The sequence below is a fragment of the Colletotrichum jinshuiense genome, chromosome 3 (genome assembly GCF_051148585.1).
Source record: "Colletotrichum jinshuiense chromosome 3, complete sequence".
Lineage (NCBI taxonomy): Eukaryota > Fungi > Ascomycota > Sordariomycetes > Glomerellales > Glomerellaceae > Colletotrichum > Colletotrichum jinshuiense.
In genome coordinates, this window is record NC_139310.1 from 4,699,512 (window position 1) to 4,723,703 (window position 24,192).

A 24,192-nucleotide genomic window follows, 5' to 3' on the forward strand; every position below is an offset into this window, starting at 1 on the left:
CCACAGACGCCTTGACGCAGGGTCTGATGTCCCGCGTGCCACGGTCGTCGGCTCCCTTGGATGGCCCTTTCAGCAGAACTGCCTCGCGACGCGCCACGACGCGGGCACAGCATTCCACACGATGGCTGAATACCCCCGATGTCAACACTCAAAGCATAGCAGCGATTTGGCTGTTGACATCGGGCGACAATAAGAGAGACAATTTTTTTTTTCTCGTTTGAATCAAACGTCTTTCGGCAGATCACTAGGTGACCCCGAGCTAAAGAGCGAGACAATGGTGACAGACCTACCTGTTTTGGCAATCGAAAGGCGCGGCTTTGATCTGACGACAATGAAGTGTCGATAGGGCGCATCGTGATCGAGCGGCACCAGCTCGCCTGGTTTTAGCGGGAAAGGGCAACGGTTCCTTGTCGGAGACATCAGCCCTGCCCGAACGGTCCTGCTAATCCTCTCCCTCCCATCTAGGATTGAGAGGAAGAGCGGCCGTTTTTGTTTCGATGCTGTCTTCACTCATCGGCCGATTTGAGTAACACGAGCCGGGCAGGAAAAGAAGTCCCGCGGGCGCCACCCAGCAGCCAGCAGTGGCGAATTACATGGAGGAGGAGTCACGTACGGGACCCAGGAGGCGGTCTCAGGAGTCAGGACGGCCTGCCGCGGGTGGACCAGATTGTCGATCGGGATCGACGGAATGCCGTCACCCCGCCGTAGGAGAGCCCAGCAGGACGGCTCTGATGGGACGAGACGAGCTGCGACGGGGGGTGGATTACATGGCTGGGCGTGGAAGAGCGCCGCGTCCGTGGTGTGTGTTACGGACGAGCCCAGTCTCGTCTACCGGGGGTTGACAGCTTTCGAACCGCTCGGAGCTCGTGTTCGTTTCTTCCTTTAGTCACGGTAGTCTAATAGTATTCTTGGGTGCGAACCCATTGCAATGGATTTCGTTTGGCCGATGGGGCCTGTTGTGGCGCAAGGCCGCTTCTATTTCTTTTCTTGGTTCTTCCCTCCCCCTCGTTTCGTCTTGTCTGAATGACAAGACTACTGGCAACGCTGACGATTCGCTACGTGACCGCTGACGCAAGGCTGTGCCTTGGCGAGGCCTGCGCCTCGTAGCCTTGGTCTCTATTTTGGACGACGCGACGAGGAGGAGCCGGGCTCCGCTGGAGATGTCTCGTCTCGAACCCGCCGGCCAAGAGAGCTCGGGCACTTTACACTCAATGTGTGCGTAGGCAGTGTTCCCTCCACGCCTACTCGCACGTGTAGGTGGTGGGCGGTTTACAACATGTCGTCCCCTTTCGAAGCGTTCCCTCCCCCGATCCATCGGTGAAATCTGGATCTAAAAGCATCGCTAAGTGGGACCTGGCAAGAAAGCACAGAATCCCAAGACGCCCGCCGGCTTCAGGAATTGTGAGGGAGAGAGGGGGGATGGGGTGGGGAGAGAGAGAGATTCGGTGATGAGGGGGAATGCTGGACCAGTAGACAAGAAAGAAGAGGGTGTGCGCGATGAGACGGATGGCAGACTTGGTGGTGTTGGCACTTCCAATAGTCGACGACGGACGGACTTTCTTGTTCATGAGCCCAACAAAAAAAAAATTGAGAGAGAGAGAGAGAGAGAGAGATCCATGAGGTATCACACGATCAGGACGAAAACCCCCCCTGGATTCTTGACGAGGTTTCGCGCCCAACGAGCGTGACGACGAGATCTGGGATCGAGATGGGGGTGTGTGGGTGTGTGCTGGGGCCCCCTCACCAAGTATACGATAGTAAAGTGAGCCTATTGAACTCTAGGATTCGTCATGAGAGGGTGAGAGAGGAGGGGAATATCAGCTGAGCGCTGCGAGGTGTCTGTTTGGCATCCCCCGGTGTGCCGTATTGGTGCGATCCAATCGGGACGTTGGTTTTGACAGCCAAACCCACGATCCCGCCAGGAAATAGCTCCTCAACGGGTGGACCACTTGGGCGGTGGAAGAGGGGAAACGAGGAGCGGGAGAACGCATGGCGTCGGATGCGCGGCCGGCGTGGGGAAATTCTACCGAGGCCGGAAGGTGTATGGAAATACGCAGACTTGGAACCCCGACGGGAGCGGGGGAGAAGGAGGGGGGGGACGGTTGAGGAGGCTCCAACAATAGACTGGACTGTGCACGGGAAGAGGGATGCAGGAGGGGGGAACACACTGCAGTCAGAGAGGATCGAAACCGACCTTGTCCAGAGGTGCATGCAGAATATGCGATGGCAGACGGCCGGCTGGCAACTTGGGTGGTGTCGTGTCAGCGACTTGGAGAACGTATGGCATCTCTCCGGGCCCCCTCACATCATGCGAACGGCTGGGCCATCCCGAGCCGTTCTTTGTGGACTTTTCCGACATCTGACCGCTTCTTCTGGTCCAGGAAGTGAACCTCGACCGTTCGCAACAAACTAAAGAGGATTAGCTGGCGCCTGCCCGTTTTTGTTTTTTTCTCACGTCGAAAGCTGCAGGCTCCAGGAACCCGCGCATGTAGTATATAGACAGACGTCTTTGAGAGCCTGCCGTTAGGAGCCTAGCTCCGCCTCCGTCTCAGGAACCATCAGACGATGGGCCCGCAGCGAAGCGGACGGGGGGGAGAGAGGGGGCGGCCAAAAAGGTGGCATTTCGTGAACGGCGGATTTCTTGGGATTCGTGGCGTTGTGTCCTGTCGCCATCCGCAGCACGCCAATCCCAAAGAGGCTGAGATTGGTGTACATCCCGTTCGAACATCGTCAGCCACTCAGCAGCTGCGGCAGTGGCTTTTCCCTCTTTCCCCTCCTCTTCACCAGTCCGCCTTTTTCCACCCCCCCGTTCGCGCTAGACAGGCAACATCCTTTTTATTTAGGGTAGTCATTCTTTTCTTCTTCTTTGCGCCTTTCAGGCAAAGGTCAGGTAGGATCAAGTCCTGGGGGCTGGGGGAGGGATTGCCGGCTGCGAGCAACAATTCCGAGAGACGGGAATGTCTCCGAGGCAAGGAGTGACCGGGGGGGTTTGAAAAAGGCGGCGTGCCCTGTCCCCGTCCGATTCTCCTTCTCTGAGGGACACGATGCATTGATCACCGCCGGGGAAGAGGCATGGGACTGACCGGCCAAGCACCGGTCAGCGATGGAAATGCGGAGGAGAGCCTGGCAGCAAGCGGGCCATGGTAGGAGAAAAAAGCTAAAAAAAAAATTATCAAGTAACGAGCAGAGAGAAATCAAGGAGTGATCGAGGGCGATCATGAGCAGCGCTGCATTGGTGATCAGCGACAACGCACCCAGGCGATGGCTAGGGTGGCGGGGTGGCCCTAATCGGTGATGCCCAGCCGATTGGACGTCAATCATTGTCGAAATGTGCTCTTTGGGCCGTCCCTACAACTCGTGCAAGCGAGTGAGCTGTGTTGCAGAGGCAGCTGGAGAAGAAGCAAAGCAGCCCACGCCCCCTCCCCCCTCCCGTCATTGTCTGGGGTCGAGATATCGACATTGGATTGCTGGCGGCTAATTGGTTGGATGCCCCTCCGGCAGGGACGGCAGTAAATCAGGTGTTTACAGCTCAACAGGTGGACGGTGAGACACGGGAGAGCCGGTAATGCTCCCACTACCTGCTTATCATGTGTAACCAACCGTACGGGGGGAGAAATACGGATACACACGCAGCAATTAGTTGATGGCGAAAAGGACGACGCAGCCCATAACGGAGCTACCCCCTCCAAGTAAGTCACTCCTTGTCTCTTGGGCTCCTGTCTCACGGTACCTGCGACGGGCGACGAGGGCGACGAAAACGGGACGACGAGAGAAGGCATATCGCGATCAGCGTCCGTTGCAGGGAAAGCGTGAAACACACGGCCTCGCGCCTGTGGAACGTGTGTCTGAAGCCGTGGCATGCCGCGGTTGTGTTGATTTGCCGGCGGTAGTTTTTCTCACTCCATATCTCTCTTTTTCTCTTTCTGTCTTCCTTACAGAGGTGAGGTGCATGTGAAGGCTGGCCTTTGGGGAAGACGGACATCGGACGTGGTTATGACATTTGGTGCTTGTTCGGACGGGCGACCGGCCGGATGACGTAACGTCGACGCCCGTTTGGGTGGCCGCCCGCTTGAAGTGAAGAGCACGAGAGGACCCTGGGCGACGACGGTACGTACCTTCTAATATCTTTGGGGGGGTTACGTAGCGTTTATCACTGTCCTCTAATCCCCCCGGGCCGGCGTGAATTGGCAGAGGTCTTGGGAAGCCTTGGAAGGCCTTGGAGAGCCTTAGGAAATCTTGGTGAGCCCTGAGGGAAGCGACCTATTCGACTTCCACGGGCCGGAGGGAAGAAGAGTTCTTGTCGGGCGGACCTGAAAGACACACAAGCTTGCCCAAGGGCCCCAAAAAGAGCTGCTTGACTGGGCCACCACTGCCCTGCTCGGCCCCATGTCCCTGCGTGTCTATAGGTCAGTCAGCCTGGCCAACCATTTTATTTCATTATTCGTTCTTTTTCCTCCCCCCATAAATTCTCACTCACCCGCACCCTCTTCCGCTGATGTGAGTTGCTGATTACTCATGTGCTTCGTTTTTCTGCATTCGCAGTCTTCAATTACGAGGGAGGCTAAGATGCCCTTAGATGGGGGGGCGCTAGTGCCGCCTCGTCCGGCTGCACATTTGACGTTTTGTTCGTTTCTCGTGTGCTGCTGCAGCACGCACTTGGGAAATCAGACGGCGTGTCCGACCGTCGACGCTGGCTGCCCAGTTGGAATTGGGATGACGAGATGACGACTATTGGCTTTTGCGGCCTCATTCTAGGGCCCCCGCCGTCACGCCGGGTACGTAAGGCACGGGTTACGTGTAAGTAGGCAGGGTAGCGCGACACAAGCGCGGCTTTTGCATTTTGGGATTCAACTCGTGTTGCGGCGGTGAGTGACAAGAGACATACGCCGGCCGGTGAGGCATGGCGCAGACAGGCGGCGTCTTGCTCTACGTCTCGCTATCTCTTTCTCTCTCTCTCTTCGTGCCTCCGTATCTCTCTCTCTCTCCGTCTCTTCAGCACGCACTTACGGCATCTACATTCTACACACGCTCCGCGGATACGTATACCACCCTCCTTCATCCTCCATCGGCATGCGCCTGATCCTCTTGGTGCTGCCCCCCTCACACTCTTAGTGCACACCCGTCATCCATCCCTACTGTCCCCAAGATTCCTCTTGACATGCAGCGCCTGCAAGGCACCATCCCATTCCTCAAAGCCCCCCTCCCCACCCCCAGTAAGCTAGCGAGTGGCTCAAGAGTCAACTCACTAGTGCAGTCTCCCCTGCTCTGTTCACATCTTCTCGGCTATCCCTCATTCAGCCTCGATCGTCAGGGACCTTGGCCCGCGTGCTGTGCCAGTCCACTCCGCCCGTGTGTCTGTACCTGTATCGTCTTGTCTCTCTCTGCAGCTCGCTCGCCTCTCCGCCAGCCCTGCCTGCATGCCTGCATGCCTGCTTTTGCTGCCGATTGCTCATCCATCCCCACGCTTGGCAGGCAGCTGTGGTCCGTCCCCCCCCTTCCGATGGAAATCCTGGTTTTTCGGCCGTCATGGAAGTTTTATAATACGCCCATGCCCGCTTTCGTTTCCCACCACACGACCCTGTCCCGGCCATCTGATCTCCCATCAAACCACTCAACATCCATGTCCCACACAAACCACACTCCTTGAAGACTTTCCATTACACGCCTGTGTGGTAATCCTTTCGTGGAAACATATCATATCTACACCCACGTACGACTTCTACAACGTCCTACCCAGCCAACCCTTACGTTTCCCCTCTCTTTCATCCAGCTCCCCCGTCTGTATCTCATATATTACGATACATCACATCCCCGACAACCCGGGTTACAAGGAAAGGGAACATACGGACGACAAGGAACCGAACAGAAGACTTTAACATCTATATCTAAACGACCGCCACGAGTCGCCAACAACATCCGGCCAACAGCCACCTTCCGACTCGGCCAAGAGTATATCATCATCACACGACTTTCACCATGCTGGGAGTAACACCATGGCCCCAGGGCCACCAGTCCTCGCCATCCTCGTGCAAGGGCAAGCGCCACCCCGAAGCCCTCCACACCCGCAAGCCCTCCCTCAGCAACTCCGTCTCCAGCAACGACTCTTCATCAACACAATCGACCCGCTCCTCGGGAACAGCCCGCCACACTCGAGTCCTCGACTTCGACCCTCTGTCGCTGCACCCAACCTTCCACCCGCCGCCAAGGCTCTTTGAACGGCCATTCATCCACAACTCCCAATCCATCGAAGACGACGTCTTGAGCTCTTACTTCTCCAGCCAGGAGGCCGCCGCCGCCGAGAAGGCAAAGGCCTCCTTCGCCGCCTCCGTCCCCAGCATGCCGACGCCGCCCGCCGACTCCCCCCGGACACCGACAGAGCAGGAGAGGTCCCGCGAACACGCCGCCGAGGGCGACGATTACTTTTTATTCAAGGTGCAGCAACACATCGCCGCCACGCGGCCGCAGCTGCCGCGTTCGCACTGGTCCGAGTCGACGATCCAGACCGTGACGTCGGACCAGGACGACGACGAGGACGACGACGAGGACAGCAGCATCGTCGACGAGGAGCGGCCCGTACGGGAGTCGCACTGGCAGAACTTCTCGCACAAGCGCAACACGCCGCAAAAGCGGCCGCAGATGAAGTCCCTGGACAGCGTCGAAGACTTTATCAAGCGAGGCGGATGGAAGAGACGCGGCATCGTCTTTGAGCAGGAGGGCAGCCGGTCCTCCAATACACTGTTCTAAGGGACAGACCAACTTAGCACTTACCCACCACCTCACTTTATTCTTTTTATCACTCTCTCTTATCAACTCACTATTCGGGACCCCGTCACCCTTTGGGCCAGCAACAACGTTCACTACTCGAACATTCTTATCTCTTCCCTTTTTTCATTTTATGCTTATCCAGTCACCAACTACGGAAGCGGCAAACAACAAACTACGGCGGAAGACACCGAGGTCTCTTCTGAGGGGGGTTTACGGCTTTACGACAACGCAAACAGCGGGCGAATTGTTTTTTTCCTCTTGTCTTTTTTTTTATTACTTTTTTATTATCTGTTGGCCTTATGGACCCTTTCCTCTGTTCAGCAAGCCTTATTGCCTTTTTTCAATTTTCAATTTTCAATTTTTTATTATTCAAAGATTCTTTCATTTGAATCTTCCGAATCCCTCCGGATTCTCACACACTCAGGTTCCTTTCGGTTGTAAGACTAGGATGTTTCGTTTCGGGCACCGGTGGTGCAAGGGAGAGGGACAGGTCCCGGAGCGGGAGTTTGTGCAATTGACGTCATTTCTTTACGGGAAAGCGGTTTTTCGGGGTTTATACAAAAAAAAAAAGGGGATCCTTTTTACGCACAGGCAACTGTCAACCGGGGGGTGTGGCAAGGGAAGGGGGGGGGGGCGTCGCGAACGCGAACCGGAGAGGTTCGAGCGGCGGCACAGCACACATTACCATATAACATCATCATCATCTTCGTATTGTAATTTTATTCAGAAAGAAAAACCTGGCAGGTACCTTTATCCTGCCGGCGCTTTTTTTCTCTCCCCTTCCAAACTCGGATTGTTTTGTCTGGTACCGATCATGTGAATGAACTTGTCATGGAATGAACCGGGAAATTGGAGAAAGGCGCCTACCCTGCCACGCACCACCCATGGGTGGTGAGGGACGACAACAGGTTCCGGTGGGATGAAAATATAAAAATAAAAAATGCAAATAAAAGCTTGAACCAAGAATGGATGCCGCCTGACTGACTTCGCGTGGGTCGCGTTGCCCAATATTTCCCCAACGTTGACACCACGTCGGACGGTGATCTCGCCTCACGCCGAGCCAATGCCAAGCTTCCGGCCCAGCGAAGAAAGGAACGGGGGGGTGGAGGGGAAGAATAGTCATGATGATTCGAGGACGCAAGAGTGATGCGGAAGAAGAACCATCGAATCATCGTGGCTTGTTCGACGGAGTTCTGCGGAGAGAGGAGCTGCTCTAGGTAGACCTCCACCAAACCCACCGAACCCCGAACCCCCCTGTTGGGAGTTTGTGCGCCTCTACACTAAATCGTCCCATCACGAAATAACTTTTTTCGTTTTATCTTTCGTCGTCGTCTTCGGTCCCAAAGCGGTCTGCGCGGCCTGCCGTTCCCCTTGCCTTGCCGCGCTGCTGCAAGGTACCCGTCCAACGACAGTGGAGGAGGTCTCTGCTCAGCCTCCCCACACCCAGCAAGCGGTGCCTAATACCGTCCGCCCTGGAATGGCCGGATCCGAAGCATGCATGCCACCGCGGCAGGTACGGATATGTCAGCCAGTGACAGGACTTGGCCACTCACTTTACGTGTCTCTTCCGAATGCCCTCCCCTCCAAATCACGGTTCTCCTCCCGAACATGGGCTGCGAATGCATCTTTTGATGACCTTCCCGCCGGGTAATGCCTCTCTTCTCATCAAGGCAACGATAGAAGACAGGTGGCGAGCTAGCGCTAGCTGGACAGAGGGTCACCCAGGTAGGCCCGAATCTCTCCAGCCCTCCCCCAATCGGCCCCGTCGGAAGACGGACATGAGCCGAGACGAACACCCTATCTCTACCACACACACGCGCGTGCTGTCCCGAGAGAAGCGGTCATGTGCAAGGGGCAAGGGAGGGTAGTGCGGGCGGGCGGGCAAAAAGAAGAAATTTCATTAAAGAGAAAAAAAGGAAGAAAAAAAAAGGTTGCCGGCCAAGCCCGGCGCTCTTCTTCGAAGAAAAGCTGGGCCGCCGGGCCCAATTGGACTGGACGTTTCCCACCGCCCCTCCAACCCTCTCCAACCCACCCACCGCGCATTTTCAGCTCAACAGGAGGGGAGAGAGGGCTCGCTCGGCGCTCACCGTTCCGCGACGCCCGGATCCATTGGCGGACGTATTCCACGGAATCACACGCACCAGCTCGCTGGTTTACGACCGGTAGTGCAGGCCAGAGGCAGTTGCTCTTCCAACGCCGTAAAGTGGGCCGGCCTTGCTTGTCCGCGGAGGGTGGAGGCTGCTGCATGCCTGATGTTGCCCACGTGGGCACGCGCACACGCGCATGACCTCTTTTTTTTCGTGTTAAATCTTCCGGTTCACGCAAATCACACACTACGCGGGCGTGGGCCCCTTCCCCCCCGAGCCGGGTGCGACGCTGCGGATGCGCTGGGAAGGCTGTGCTTCTTCCTGCCATGTAGCGTGGCAGTTCGTGTAGAGAAGAACGCCGGCACGAACTATCTTTGGGGAGCTCGAGGGGAATACGACGTCAATCAACTTAAAGAGCTCGCAGGGAGCCAAGGTTGCTAGGTCGAGAGGAAAGAAAGTTTCGAGGAACAGGGGGGGGCGGAGGCTTATTGGGAAAAGGGTCAAAGCTCCTCATCCTGTTCATCGTGACCGTAAGCCGCGTGCCCGCAGAGGCACACTTGCGGCGGCGGCTTCCGAAAAGAGGAAAACCAAGAGGGGCTAATCTTTGGGACATTCAGTTTCGGAAGTTGTCGTGGCCCGGGAGGGGGGCAGCGGACTAGTGGACGGCGCAGCGCGTCAACGTCAGCGTCGGCAAGTTGCTGACGCTGCCTGGGACGGACCCGAGCCGCCGGTGCACACTTCGCTGTAGAGATGCTGCAAGGGGTAATTAGATGATGGACAGGGGAGGGGGGATGAGAGGACGCGGCCTGAATTTTCCTTTCCATTTTCTTCTTCGTCTTCCTCTCAGGATGGATGGGGCGCACCACAGCTTCGCAGCTTCACTTTCGAGTGAAGTGCCCATGGTGGGCTCTGGCACGCATGCAAGGAACCGAGCCGCGAATGGGTCCGGTGTGGGTAGTGATGCTCGTTTTAGGGTCACCCAGAGCCTTGGAACACCACCAAGCTCGCCTGCCGTCCAATTGCGGATGACTTCATCTCATTCCAGCGCGCCGGGGCCCTATCTTAAACTGCCCCCCCTTCCCCCCACTGGTCACACATCGGACGACGACAAAGTGATGAATGGATGACAGCGTCGCGGGTTGTTCATGAGTCGCGGCAGCTTCTCTCGCCCAGGAACCGGGGGCCTGTGCTTGGTCGTCGGGCTTTGCAACGCGCTACGCTACGCACCCATCAACCAACGGCCGCCCGATGCGCGTTGAAACGGCAAACGACTGCCGGGCCGCCCCCAAAGTCTGAGGTAGAGGCGCGGGGCGAGGAGTACACATAAAATAAAATAAAAATAAAAAAGAAGAATAAAAAGAAGAAATGGAAGGAAAGCCAGCGTCGCCGTCTCCATGGACGACGGTGCCGTGGGAACCTCGAATTGGCGGCGGCGGCGGCAACGTCCACATCATCAAAAAAAAAAAAAAAAGGGCAAGCACAAGATTGGGTTCCGGGACCGCAGAGACACGAATGCAGGGGATGAGACATTGCGAGGCTGAGTTGCCAGACATGCGTCCCGCTCCTCCCCGTCCCCTTGCTTGACGTGTGGCAAATTGGAGGTCCCGCGGGTGATTGATGCGACCTGCAGAGAGGAAAGAAGCAACGAAACGGCTTCGACGAACGGGTGCTGCTCGCGGCAGGCGCTGCAAGGAGCTTCTGGCTCTTGTTCTCGGTTCTTCCCCGTGAAGAATGAGAGACCCGGGCTGACCTGACCCCCCCGGGAAGGGAAACCGGACAGGGGATACGGATTGGGAAACCGCTAACGATGGGGTGGGCGACGGGTGTGGTGTAAGCCGAGTCCAAACTATCGGTTTCACCGACGCATGTCTTTTTTTTCTTCCATTTTTTTCTTTTTTTCGTCTGATTAACCAGTCAACGATCCCGGGGGGGTGGAGGAGACCAACCCTTGGCCGGCGTGGTCCAGGGACAAGGGGCGATGAGGAAAAGGTGGGATATATACGGAGACGGCGGTGGAGAGACACGGCAACGCACTCCGGCCGGAAGGGACCAGAGACCCGGAGTTTCGGTGAGGCTGCTCCGTCCTGAGGCTGACCAGCCCTCACGCCCCCACCGCCGTCGTCCAGGACTCTGGGTTCTGCGCGCGAGAGCGAGCGCGCATCACGGGTTCTCCAGTAATTAAACTACGCTGTTTCTTCGCACTGCTGACCCATTAAGGTGCAGAGAAGCAGAAAATTTCTTTTGTTCCCTCTTTTTTTTTTCTCATCTCTGTCCCGCCCCGCCCTCTTTTGTCTTCCTTCTTCTTTCGTATCCTCCCTACCATTCCACTCCCCTGATCCTGTCACCCTTTTGCTAGCCCGTGTCGGGTGTAGGGGCACGGAGCTCCAGGCGGCTATTTCTGGGCTTCCAATGTGAACGTTTCAACGCGCGCCAAAAAAGTGAACTATGGGAACGCGGTCGGGGTCACCCCGGCACGAGAGAGGCTGAATACGAGTGATGGCTTTTATTTCAATTTTTTTTATATGCACTTCTTCGTTTTATCTTACTTCGCAAAGCTCTCGCTTTGAGCTGGTCCGGTGCTGGGCACCGTCGCGATGGCAGAGAGCGGAGGTACCTGCCACAGCACCCGGCCGGCACGAGTTCTGGCTCGGGATGCCGCAGTGGGCGATGTGGATGTGGTGCTGATCGTGATATCGGCGTGCCCATGGGATCCGGTAGGGAGGGGATGTGAAATCTCTTAAGGGGGCAGGGGAGACGGTTTCGTCGAATCGTGCTGGACGGCAGGTAAGGACGACAGACGGACAGACAGGCAGACAGGGACATGGTGGTCATGGAACGGTTCAGGGTTTTGGGAGAAGTCTACACTAGCTGAGGCTACCGAGCGGGCTGGCTCGACGGGACCTCACGGTAGGCCAAGCCCAGATATGTCGGCGCTCAGGATCCGCCCCTGCATCAGCTCCGCCATCACCTTGCCGGTCCCGAGGCTCAGGCTGATGCCCCAAGGCCCATGCCCGGCCGCGAGGAACACCCCGCCCTCGGCGCCGGCGCGCGTCGAGACCCCGCCGAGCAGCCCGTCCGGGATCCGGGCCAGGATGGGCGCGCCCGACGCCGTGACGGGCCGGAAGCACAGCCCCTGCCGGACGACCTCCAGCCGCGCCTCGCCGTCGCCGCCGTCGACGAGGCGCTCCGCCGTGTCCCTGAGACTGGAGATGGCGTCGGCGGAGACGGGCGCCTGGCCGGGCAGGGGCGGGAGGGGTGCGGCGGCGGAGTTGACGCCGGCGATGTACACGTGCCCGCCGACGCGCGAGAACAGCTCCGGCGAGAACCCGGCGCCGTCGGTGCTGAAGACCGCGTGGCAGCCGCCCGCGCGCGCCGCGGCCGCGCCCGGGGGCCTGACGACGAGCGAGTGGCCCGCCAGGCTGGCGACGGGCACCTCGAGCGGGGCGCCGGGGAAGAGCCCGGAGAAGACGCGGGGCGACCAGGCGCCCGCGGCGACGAGGACGCGGGCGCACGGCACGTCGGTCTCGGTGGACGAGGCGGCGTCGCCGATGCGGACCGACGAGAGGTCGCCGCGGAGGTCCGTGGCGACGGAGAGGATGGTGGCCGGGTGGTGGAGGCGGACGCCGGCCGATTTGCACTGCCCCAGGAGGAAGCGGCAGAGACGGAGGGGGTCACTGGGGGGGTGGAAGGGGAAACCCCGTGTCAGGCTTTTCGCGGCAGGACATATTTTGGTGTTCACGCGGACACGCACACTTGGGCAGTGGACCCCGGGTCTCCCATCACCTGCACGTCGTCGCCGCGCTCTCTGCGCAGCCACGGCGGGCCGTCGGCCGGCACGGCGGCGGCGACGGCGGCGGCTTCGACAGCGGCTTCGGCCCGGCTGCCGTCGTCCCCCAACCAGTCGGCATCTCGCGCGGCGGGCCTCTTCACGGGCGCCGCTGCGTGGCTGAACGCCGTGCTCGCCGACCACCCCCAGCCCTCCCTGCCGCTGTTCTCCTCGGCGAGCCTCCGGTGCTCGTCGAAGCTCAGGGCCCCGAGCGCGGCGGATTCGGGCGGGAACCAGTCCCGCGCGAGGAAGCCCCCCGCGTGGCCCGAGGCCGAGGCGAACAGCTCCGGCGAGGGCTCGACGAGGTGGATCGTCGAGCCGGGCTGGTGGTCCGCGAGGTAGTACGCCGTTGACAGGCCTATGATTCCAGACCCGATGATTATCGTTACGCTCATTTTCGAATGTCAAAGATTCAAAGATTTTTGAAAATTTCAGAATTTCAAAATGTCAGACATCAAAAATGTAAAAACGTCCATCAGTGAGTGAATCTATCTTCGCAGACGCAATCAATGAGGGGAGCATAATCTTGAACGATGACGTTATGGGATGGGGGGTTGAAGGGGAGAGCTATTGGAGAAATACCTAGCTGAACGAACCCCGCCAAATTGATAAGATAAGGACTTTTGCTGCACCTGGCCCCCCGCTCCACAGCGCACACAGCACGCCAGTCCACTGCATTGGGATGATGGCGCAAGCCTCCCGCTGGGCTCCATCTCTGCAAAGTCTTTTTTTCTTCGCGTTGCACATCTTCTGTCCCACCGGATATTAGTTTCGGAAACAAACTCGCACACAGTCAACCTTGTCTCACAAACAACAGAGCCGTGCATACACACCATCCCACAATGGCCTCTTCCAAGGTGATCATCGTCACCGGCGCCACCCGAGGCATCGGCCTGACCATCGCGCAGTACCTGCTCAAGGACTCCCACAAGGTTGTCTTGGCGGCCAGGTCCAAGGACCAGTTGGAGGCCTTGAAGGCTGCTCACCCTGGACAGGTCGAGTATGTTGCGGGCGACTTGGCTGACCTTAAGGTGAGGCTCATCATGGCGTCTCCTCCCTGCAAGGGGGCACTTGGTTGACTGACCCAATCTCAACCTCAGGCTATCCCTAACATCGCCGAAGTTGCCATCAAGGCCTTTGGCAGGATTGATGGAGTTGTGATCAACCACGGCGTTCTCGAGCCCGTCACCCGCCTGGCAGACTCATCAGTCGAGGAATGGAGGAAGGCATACGACATCAATGTGTTTAGTGGGCTCGCTTTGGTGAGTGAAAACTCTGATTTTATTCAGGTCAATTCTGACCAACTACGCAAATAAAGGTGCAAGCATCGCTAGTCGAGCTGCGCAAGTCCAAGGGCTGCGTCCTCTGGGTCTCCTCCGGAGCCGCCACTGGAGCCTACGCCGCTTGGGGAGCCTACGGCACCTCCAAGGCCGCCGTGAACCACCTCTCTGCACACTTGGCAGTCGAGGAGCCCGAGATCACGAGTATCGCCTTCAGCCCCGGCCGTGTCGACACAGACATGCAAAAGGTCATCCGCGACACCGGCAGCGGCCACATGGCCGACAAGGACCACGCCTCTTTCGTCTCAGCCTTTGACAAGGGAGAGCTCTTCAAGCCGGAGCAGCCCGGTAATGTCATGGCCAGGTTTGTGGTCAAGCCACAACACGACCTGTCTGGGAAGTTCATCAAGTATGTTGCGACGCCACACCTCCTCGACGAAGGAACGAAGCTAACACATTTCAGGTGGCAAGCCGCAGAGCTTGCGGCGTATCAAGACGCGTAGATGTTCACTGTGATGTCCAATGTTAGCAAAATGCTATAGCTAAAAGCTGCAAATAGAAAACATTAAATGGACGATGCCTCAGATGAAAGATGAAAAGCTCATATTTGATTCCACATAGTTTATTCAGGATTAGCATGGAATATGTTTCATCATCACTGGCAACCATTTAAGGTGAGGTAAGAAAATTTGCGCGATGCGACCTACCTTGAACAAAAGATCTGTGGGCGTGGATCGTAAGCAAATGAAGCCGTCGAGCCAGAGCAATCGACCTCGGGTTTGAGTATCCCATCCGACAAACATATGTGCGGCGAGGCAGATATGCTCAGTCTCGAAACGTCTCTTTCCTGAAAGGAAGGTAATGGACACCGTCGGGGACTCCTAGGTGTCCAGACCTGGAGTGTGATTTGCTGGCAAGCGCATACATCCTGTCTTGAGTTCTCGTTAGCATTGGTCAGGCCAATTGAGCAGAAGAGAAAACAATAGTTCATGGTGTTTGATCAGAGAAGTCCGTTTGGCTTGGACGGTCATTCACCACTTTGAGGGGAGTTATTCCTCGTAAGTTTGGGGCGACAACAAGGCTCATCATTTCGGAGTGAAGTGAGGGGTGAGTAGAGGAAATAACATACCATAGTCAATCAAGACCAAGAGTAGAGCCGCCCGCTGCTCTGAAGTAAGAGCGCATTGCGTTTTCGACTCTGCTGCTTGGTGATATTGAAAGAAGGAAGTAGGAGCATCGTCGAATATTTTCTCTTTTATGGCACGAAAAGTTTTTGGAGTGATTGGGGACGCTGGTCCGTGCGGTGCGGAACAACGGAAACAACTTTCGCCGGCTGCGGCTTGCGCCCCGCTGTGGCGGGCCGAATGACTGAGCGGGCTGCGCCTGTGGCTTCTGCTGGCCGCGGGGGTTCAAATGCAGTTCATGTCCCGCATCCAAAACAGCATAAAAAGACCCCACCAAACACCAGCGCGAACCAGAGCGAGCCACAGTCCGCGATGCTTCATATGCCCACTCCGCTATCGCGTTTTTCACCGCCAGCCGTCTCCGTATAAGTCTTTAAACCAGCCGCCTCCCGGCCAAACCACGACTCGTTACCGACCCGATAGAACAGATATAGACTCCGTCGAGCGACCCAGCAAGCGTCTCAAGTTTCAGCCTGATTGAGGCCGACTTTCATCTCATCTACTGTAGAACCTGCCCTCTCATCTCAAATCACAGTCATGTCGGATCACGATCTTGCTGGTAAGTAAACTCTACCTTTTTTTCAGTCACCTTGCTTTCCACCAGGTGACCTCCGCGCTATTCCCAGTGTCTGCCTGCTAGGCATTCACCACTGGTGCACATCACCACCTGTGCATGGTTTCCAGGCTTCACCCCAAAATCTCATGTGAGCCATCATGTATAAGGCGCTCTGCGCTGCACCTGTGCCTGCGCCATGTACCGTTTGATTATGCAAATATTGCAGCCACCATGGTCAACAACATGGGCACGCACTGGAAATCCCAGGACCGTCTGGGTAGTTCCTTTACTCTCGCAGCTCAATTCTACGCTCGGTTGCTGACTTGATATCACAGGCAACGATGACCTGTCATTGCCCAAGGGTATGTGTTCTTCCCCCTGATGATGTTGCAGATGAAGGTCTTTCTCAACCACTCATCGCTCATCCTATCTCGGAACGAGCGAATGCTAATCCTTCATGCAGCCACCGTCCAGAAGATCGTAACCGAGATTCTGCCACCCTCTGCTGGCGTCGCATTCTCCAAGGAGGCCCGTGACTTGCTTATTGAGTGCTGTGTCGAGTTCATCACCCTCATCTCATCCGAAGCCAACGAGATCTCGGAAAAGGAGGCCAAGAAGACCATCGCCTGCGATCACATCACCAAGGCTCTTGAGCAGCTGGGCTTTGCAGACTACGTACCCGCCGTGCTCGAAGCGGCGGCGGAGCACAAGGAAGTGCAGAAGGTACAGACGAGTTCCGATAATCATTCTGCTCATTGGACAAAGGCAGCTAACGCGTGATGCAGGGACGCGAGAAGAAGGCAAACAAGTTCGCCAACAGCCAAATCCCCCTCGAGGAGCTGGAGAGGATGCAGAGAGAGGCATTCGAGGATGCCGCGAACCGCCACGCTTAGATTGGGATACTCGGCGAAGGAGTTTGCTTGTTTGTTTCTTTGATTCGGCATGGAAGCGGCGTTTGAGGCACACTGGGACGGAAACTTTACGAATTTCACCACGCTGACGAATGCATGATTCCGGCTTGCGGGCCGTGGGGGCGGTTTGATAGCAGGGTCTTTACGACATCCATCTTCGGAATATGCGCGCCGAACGGTCTTGCACATCAATAAAAATCTCGTGTGGGTTTAGTCCAGCGTTTCACAGCCATCCGTTTGCTCCGGCCCGGGGCCGCCTATCTACACAAGTACATATATGATGAACAACCATATTGATATCGTAAACATCCTTCGTCGTCAGTCTTTTCAAGTAAAAAACGCCATAGATCCCACGTATATAGTCAGGGATCTCGTAAGCCCTGCTCCCGATCCATACCCAAGCGCCCGAAATATCCTTACCAGAGTCGTCGCTGGTAGTACACGGGCTGCTCCCCTTCCGACAGACGCTTCAGCTCCTCCTTGATCAGCCTCCGCCTCTCGGCACGACTGATGGGTTTCTGATTAGACGCGTCCGGGTCAGGGTTCTTCTGGTCCTTGACCTTCCAGCCATGGATGTTCCTATCCCTCTCGTCCATCTTCTCCAACTCCTCCCTGCTGACACCTCCCTTTTCCTCCTTCTCGGATTGAGATGTCATCTTTTGCCACATGCCGGAGGTCCATCCTGCACCCTTTTCTCCGGCCTTGTTCTTCTGTTTTTGTTGTTTTTGTTGCTGTTGCTGCTGCTTCTGCTGTTGTGGTTGTTGCTGCTTCTGCTCCTGCTCGGGCACCGTGGGGTTCACCTCGATGATGATCTGCTCCTGCTTGTCTGCCCCGTTACCGCCGTACAACGGCACATTCTTACCGTCGCCCGCAATATTTTTGAGATGGTCGGGGACGTAGTACGAAGCCTTGGGGGACGGTCGTGAGTCGGGCTTGATAGCCTCGCGTAGCTGGCCGAGCGTGCGTTGCTGGATCACATATCCGCTGAGGAAGAGGGCTGCGGTACAAGAGGCCACTACGATTGTTTGCGTCTGCGCAGGACGAGACACGAAAACGCGCTCGCAGTCGCGCGGGACGCATCTGAGGTTAGCCGTTTGTTCGTCCAGGGTCACGGAGTGGAATGCGGGAACGGGGGCGGGTGTTACCGATGGCCGAGGACAGAAGGATCGAGACTTGAGACGAGGTGAGGAGCACCATGGCAGTTGTGGAATCTGGCGGATTTTTCGGGCAGAAATTGGGCTTGAAAAAATCGCAATAGGTCCTGTAGATGGTTTTGAATGAATTTGCTTGATTCGAGTCCGTCGATACTATCGCTTTCCCCCTTATTCAATGTCGCAGCCGCCAGATCTGACGCGGCTGAGGTGTGAACTTGGAAGTGGGCTGTTTACTTTGTTGGCGCGGCGACTATCGATAAGGAACGCCAGCTGCCGCACCTCCAACTTTTCCCCTGCGTCACACCTTTCGTCTAAAGGCAGCTCCTGTCGCATCACTACCACCCCACTACCCGAAAAGCAATTGATTGCGAGGCGCGGATCTCGAGAAGCGAGCCGCATCCCCACCGAAGCTTTTTGTACACCGAGACAACGACCATCCATTGTCTCCATTGAACCTTCCAACCAACCTATCCCCTCGCACCCGAGCAAACGTCGCGACGATGAGCAAACCCGACAGAATCTACGCCGACGAGCGGCGCTTCCTCGACGAGCGCGGCTCCTCGGCGTCCCTGGCCCCGAACGGCGAGAACCCGGCGACGATCATGGAAAAGGCCGTCCGCGAGCGCATCATCGACTCGTATTTCTACAAGGAGCAGTGCTTCGCCGTCAACGAGGCCGACATCGTCGACCGCGTCGTCGAGCACGTCAGCTTCATCGGCGGCACCTACGGCGTTACGCAGAAGCCCACGCCGTTTCTGTGCCTGGCGTTCAAGCTCCTGCAGCTCGCGCCCTCGGACGAGGTGCTCGACACGTACCTGAGGTTCGGCGGCGAGAAGTTCAAGTACCTGCGCGCGCTGGCGTGCTTCTACATCCGCATGACGAGGAAGGCCAAGGACGTGTACATCCGCCTCGAGCCGTTTTTGGAGGATAGGAGGAAGCTGAGGAGGAAGGGGCGACAGGGGGCAAGCTTGACGTACATGGACGACTTTGTGGACGACCTCTTGACCAAGACGAGAGTTTGCGCGACGAGTTTCAGGGAGCTGCCGAAGAGGGTGGACCTGGTGGATCTGGGCGAGCTGGAGGAGAGGATTAGTCCGCTGGGCGACATTGACGAGTTGCTGGACGAAGAGGAAGAGAAAGAAGCCAACGCAAGAGAGGAGGGTGCGGAGGGGTCGGAAGGGGAGATTGTGGAAGAGAGGAGCGACAACGGCGAGCCGATGGATGTGGAGAGGAGGTCAAAATCAAGGTCAAGGTCGAGAAGCAGAGACCGGTCTCCCTGAGCCGACGGCGTTAGTGGAAGATGATACCCAACCTCTTGCTCTGAAGAAGGCGGAGGCACAAATTGAAGCACCATTTGAGTGCAGTTCACGATTTATCCTTGTGAACGTCATGGGTATATTATCCTATTTTACAGGTTACAAGTAGTCCGTCTTGAAACCGGCTACGTGAAGTGTTACAACTGTGTTCCAAGCAAGACGACGCTTGCTCGCGGACTGCAAGTGGATTTACATTAGGCAGATAGCTGACGGAGGAGATCCTTAGCCACGCCAAGCAGACGTTTGTCGTCCCAGTACTGGCCGATCAGCTGAAGGCCAGCCACCTTCCGACTCTCGTCGGCATCAGCATCGTGTGACTGTATCTTTGCCGGGATGCTGATAGCTGGCAAGCCAGCGAGACTAGCCGGCACCGTAAACACGTCATTCATGTATACCTGTACCGGCGTCTGGCGCTTGATGTCCTCGATCCGCGGCGGGAACGTCGGGGCCGTAGGGCACAGCAGAAAGTCCACCTGGGAAGGGCCAAGCTTGTCCTGAAGTTCAACCTCGTCCTTCATATCGCTCAGGTCGAACTGCTGAGGGTCATACAGATGGTTCTCCGACCTGAAAACCCGGTCAAAGTCCCGCTGGACGAGCTTGCGCACTCGCTGCGCCTGCAGGAAGTAGTTGTCCATCGCCTCCGAGCTCAAGCTATAGGAACCCAGGAGGATGCGGCGTTTAACCTCGTCACCGAAGCCGTGTCCGCGGGTTTTGGAGTAGAGGACCTCGCCCGCGCCGTCGCTCTCGTCGCCTCGCGTGCCGTAACGGACACCGTCGTACTTGGCGAGATTAGAGGCTGCCTCGGCCGGTGCGATGACATAGTATGCCGAGAGGGCGTGCTTGGTTGACGGCAGCGAGACGGGCACAACTTCAATACCTGACTTCTGCAGGAGGTCTGCAGCATCAGACCAGGCGTTCCTGATCTTGGGATCTAACTCCTCGATGTTGTATTCGATGGGGATGCCGATTCTGAGACGGGAACGGCGCTCTTCTCTCTGATCCTGTACACGTTTCCTGAAGCTCTTTGAAAGGGACGTCGGGTCCTGCGGGTCGTGCTCTGCGCTCAATCCGGTGCTGAACATCAGGTTCTCAATGACACCCACATCCCTCGTGAGCAACCCAACGGTATCCAGAGAGTTAGCATACGGCACAACCCCGAATCTCGAAAGCATTCCGTACGAGGGCTTATAGCCCACAACGCCGCAGTAAGCCGCAGGGAGACGGATCGACCCGCCCGTGTCGGTTCCCAGCGCGACATCCGCCTCGCCAGTCTGAACTGCAACCGCACTGCCACCAGAGCTTCCGCCAGCAGAGGTAGGGGTCGAAGCCAGTGGGTTGAGCACCGGTCCGTGTATCGAGTTCAAAGAGTGCGAGCCCATGCCAAATTCGTCCATGTTGGTCTTCCCGATGATGTGAGCCCCTCGTTCTCGGAGCTGTCGCACGATCGTGGCCTCGAACGGGCTCTTGTGCGTGGAGAGGATGGCGGAGGAGCATGTTGTCGGTAGGCCTCGAGTCGCGATATTATCCTTGACCGCTAGCTTGAATGTTGTTGTCGTTTCGGAAACAGTTGAAGGTGGGATTGGTGCCGCCTCGGCAACATCTATGCGAGGCCGTTAGCTTTTGGCGCAGTTGGAGGGCAGCTCTGCTCTTGTACCTGTCCGAACGAAGTGATTGAATTCATGATGCGCGCGCCTTTGTTGTCGAGCTAGCTGCGCAATTCCTTTTGAACTCGGCACCCGCAGGTGTAGGCGCGAGAGTTTGACATGGGAGGACATGGGGCCGCCGTTACCAGCCAGTGACGGTGGTGCTTGCAGCTCAAGGACTTTTTGGGGAAGCTCCAAGCTCGGTGAATATTAGGATCCTTCACCGACAAGCCTAGCTGACTAATATTATATGCCCCACCACCGTCGAGGTGACCGTCCTGTTCTCACTTGGACTTGGACTACGCTGCCAAGCATCTTTAGTGAGCCATTTCAACTTATTGATGCTTCTTGGCTTCGGACCTACTTTCATTAAACGGCGATGTCAAACCTCCAAGGAAGTTTTCGGGTTTTACTACCTGAACTTTACTGGTACTTCCATTCGCGCCTACAGTACTGTAGCACTGTTAGATCTTGGTGGGGCATGGCGCATATGTGCTCACTTATGATTGACTAACTGCATAATCTGCACGGTGCTAAACATCTACTTGTGAGAATGAAGCGGCTTGGTGGCACTTCAGCCGATGTGAGGAGGTCCACTCTCTGGAATACGACGTCATGATAAGTTTGTTATTCTATGTGTACAAGGTGGGTATATAATTAAGAATTGCTGCTCTATGATTATTTAGTCAAGGTGACGTATATGTAAAGGGTCTGCTGTCATTCCAAATCTCGACGCGATCAAACTTTATTAGTTTCCTCCGTGGTCACATTCTCCATCCGGATACCTCCCTCGCTGGAGATTTGGTTACGAAACGTTTCCGCACTCTCCCTCTTGTTGAACACCCGTCCGGGATGCCCAACGGTGAGACAAAATATGGCCAAGCATACAGCCCTATAAGAATTAGTATTCATCCTGCGAAATGAAGATGGATTTGACCTACACAGACTCCAAGACGATGTACAACGTTTCGTCACGAAACCAGTGGCTGAAGTAACCCTCGTGTAGCTCCACGATACGGTAAACGCACCGAAGAAGGATGAAGAACGTACCAAGGCTCAGGGAGATCAAAAATACCTTGAGCCTTGTGGTCATCGCCGGACGATCTTTCAAACGAACGTACGAGATGATGAAGTCTGCAAACAGCACGCAGAAGGCCAACAGTGACACAACCTGCAACACCAAGCCACCGAGCGAAATGTCTACGCCTTGGTCCACGTCCGCTTTGGTGCTGCTAACTGACGACATGGCACCACCCGCAGCTTGTAAAACGAGAGAGATGATATCGAGTGGAATAAAGGCCCAGTAGTAGAGGCGTGGCGAGAAACGTGATATTGACCGGTCAAGTAAGTTGATTCTGAATAGTAGCGTTGATTAGCCTCTGTATGTCTCTGTAAATCATACTCAGAAAATGCTCACGTCTGAGAGAGGAGGACATATATGGCGGCGGAGAAGAAGACTGGGGCGATCGTGATGCAAACTATCGAGACGAGTTAGTTCTTGTCAACTTGCTTTGGCGAAGGAATTGTGGCCGGGTGTCTTGGAGAGCCTCCGAAAAGAAAGGAAAAAAGTACTGACTGATTTGCATCATGAAGCCTTGGAAGTCGAAAGGATTATCGTGTATTATCAACCTTCCCACATAACCGACGATTTCCAATACACAACCACTCATCATACTTCCCATGAAGCCCCATGTCCTCGCTCGAATGCCCTGGATCGCGTGTATTACCAGTGCTAGGGAGAACAAGGCGATGAAGGTGCCGCTGGCAGGGATGGAAGGTTGATAGCGGAGAATACTCCATTCCAACGGACATAATTCGAGTGTGCAGTTGGCGTCAGGCCCAAATGCAACGAGACCGTCGGGCAAAGACATTCTGAAGGGTAGTCAATTTTAGACCATTCAATTGGCGCCGGTGAGAATAAAGCAAAAGTACAATTCCGCAGAAACAAGACTCGTGTGGTTTACAGTTAGTGATCGCTTTTGCATATTGAAAAGTCGGCGGGAGAGATGTCTTATAGCATCCTACTGCTCAAAAGGACCCAAAAAATGACACAATGGTTGTGACTTGTTCGAGGCCGAACTCCCGGGTCCGCAGGAATCGGTAAATAGGTTTCCGACGCACCGGATTGACCGGGCACAAATTCAGCCAACCCGCATCGCGCCAGATGGTGGCTTAGACACATTCCAACGCGGCCCACTCGCTAGTCGCTCTGAGCTATCTTATCTAACCGCAATCTGACCGACTGCGTACACCCAGATGTGGGATTTCAATGGCCCGCGGAGCCGCGAACAGAAGTTCCGTCACCGAAAATGACATGGGAGAGCTACGTGGCTACGCTCTTTATCAAGGCTACGGCCGCCCGGCTAATTGAGCAAGGGTCTTCCCCTTCAAGGCTGAGCAGACAAAAACTGAATGGAAACTTCATAGAGCCCGGTGGTAGATCGCCGCGACCGCATGGCCACCCGGAAATCCGAGAGGCGGCAATTGTGGTCTCTGTCTGACGTTCAAGATTCTGACCAAGCTTTCCCCATTTGGAAAAAATATCGCGACGCTAGCACGGAGTGGGACTGCTGCCGGGTGGATCCTCCGAATAGCCCGTAAACTCGGGTTCAAGCCGTTGCGCAGATGGGTTGGCAATAACAAGCTGGTACGAGGAGGGCCAATCACTTTGTTTATCTGCCACTGTAGGATGGCGACAAAGAATTCAAGGAATCCGCAAGGACTTTGGCGGGGCTTAGGCTCGTTCAGCAACTGGTCACAACTAATTAGTGTATTATTGAACACCTTAAAACGGCCAAAGCCTCGCGATGCGACTCGGATGATGCATGCATAGGCCATCGGCTATTTACGTCAAAGGGTGGAAGACGACGCCTTTCGTACTATTTTTTTTATTAGAAAGCCGATACAAGAAATTTCATGGCATTGCTGATTATTAGAAGGCCGAATATTTATATCCATTTTCCCTACCATTGATAATTTGGTCAACTGGGTGACCATTGAGGCAGATGGTACATTGGGTATCTGACCAGGGTTTTACGACTCAGCAAGCGCTAACCCCTACCTACTATGGTCAAGTTTAGAGAGCATCTTCTGGCACATATTCATGCTAGCATCGCTACGCAAGCTAGTACTTTGCTTTGAACATTCAACTACTACGTCACGCGTAGACACGTGGGGCAGTCAATCTATTCCGATCGATGTTCATGGCCAAGAGAGCGTTTAAGAATCTTTTGTCGTACGAATTGATGAGTTTGGTCATCCAAAGTAGTGACCCTGAACAAACGGCTTGTTCATTCATACAATACGGGTATCTATGGAGAAGAGGATCACTGGAGAGCGTTGAAGCCTTTTTTCTTCTTCTTTTATTCTTTTTCTTTTTGAGATCATCGATGTTATTTGATGCGCAATCAGTATGACCAACGTTCAGGATATATACGACGACCAAGATCTCAGGCGCCAAGACGAGATGG

The 24,192-nt window shown here is 55.8% G+C and overlaps 7 protein-coding genes across 7 annotated transcripts; 4 read left to right on the forward strand and 3 right to left on the reverse strand.

Annotated features, from left to right (window-relative positions):
• Nucleotides 1-5,976: 5,976 nt before the first annotated feature.
• EsH8_III_001230 (uncharacterized protein) lies at nt 5,977-6,744 on the forward strand (the record flags this gene model as incomplete). Its single annotated transcript, XM_083262955.1, has 1 exon — nt 5,977-6,744. One exon carries the CDS (start codon nt 5,977-5,979, stop codon nt 6,742-6,744), a length of 768 nt encoding a protein of 255 aa, XP_083123442.1.
• A 5,010-nt stretch (nt 6,745-11,754) lies between these two features.
• EsH8_III_001231 (FAD dependent oxidoreductase) lies at nt 11,755-13,073 on the reverse strand (the record flags this gene model as incomplete). Its single annotated transcript, XM_083262956.1, has 2 exons — nt 11,755-12,526; nt 12,604-13,073. 2 exons carry the CDS (start codon nt 13,071-13,073, stop codon nt 11,755-11,757), a joined length of 1,242 nt encoding a protein of 413 aa, XP_083123443.1.
• Nucleotides 13,074-13,520: 447 nt separating this feature from the next.
• On the forward strand, nt 13,521-14,461 carry EsH8_III_001232 (uncharacterized protein; the record flags this gene model as incomplete). The annotated part of the gene is made up of 4 exons (XM_083262957.1): nt 13,521-13,709; nt 13,779-13,940; nt 13,997-14,367; nt 14,422-14,461. The coding sequence occupies 4 exons, from the start codon at nt 13,521-13,523 to the stop codon at nt 14,459-14,461; spliced, it is 762 nt and encodes a 253-aa protein (XP_083123444.1).
• Nucleotides 14,462-15,679: 1,218 nt separating this feature from the next.
• Nucleotides 15,680-16,591, forward strand: EsH8_III_001233 (negative cofactor 2 transcription regulator complex subunit NCB2; the record flags this gene model as incomplete). Its single annotated transcript, XM_083262958.1, has 4 exons — nt 15,680-15,701; nt 16,034-16,060; nt 16,162-16,421; nt 16,484-16,591. 4 exons carry the CDS (start codon nt 15,680-15,682, stop codon nt 16,589-16,591), a joined length of 417 nt encoding a protein of 138 aa, XP_083123445.1.
• A 434-nt stretch (nt 16,592-17,025) lies between these two features.
• On the reverse strand, nt 17,026-17,806 carry EsH8_III_001234 (uncharacterized protein; the record flags this gene model as incomplete). The annotated part of the gene is made up of 2 exons (XM_083262959.1): nt 17,026-17,624; nt 17,755-17,806. 2 exons carry the CDS (start codon nt 17,804-17,806, stop codon nt 17,026-17,028), a joined length of 651 nt encoding a protein of 216 aa, XP_083123446.1.
• A 457-nt stretch (nt 17,807-18,263) lies between these two features.
• EsH8_III_001235 (PRP38 family-domain-containing protein) lies at nt 18,264-19,043 on the forward strand (the record flags this gene model as incomplete). Its single annotated transcript, XM_083262960.1, has 1 exon — nt 18,264-19,043. The coding sequence occupies one exon, from the start codon at nt 18,264-18,266 to the stop codon at nt 19,041-19,043; it is 780 nt and encodes a 259-aa protein (XP_083123447.1).
• Nucleotides 19,044-19,273: 230 nt separating this feature from the next.
• EsH8_III_001236 (glutamyl-tRNA(Gln) amidotransferase subunit HER2) lies at nt 19,274-21,263 on the reverse strand (the record flags this gene model as incomplete). Its single annotated transcript, XM_083262961.1, has 3 exons — nt 19,274-20,679; nt 21,111-21,175; nt 21,238-21,263. The coding sequence occupies 3 exons, from the start codon at nt 21,261-21,263 to the stop codon at nt 19,274-19,276; spliced, it is 1,497 nt and encodes a 498-aa protein (XP_083123448.1).
• Between the last annotated feature and the right edge of the window lie 2,929 nt (nt 21,264-24,192).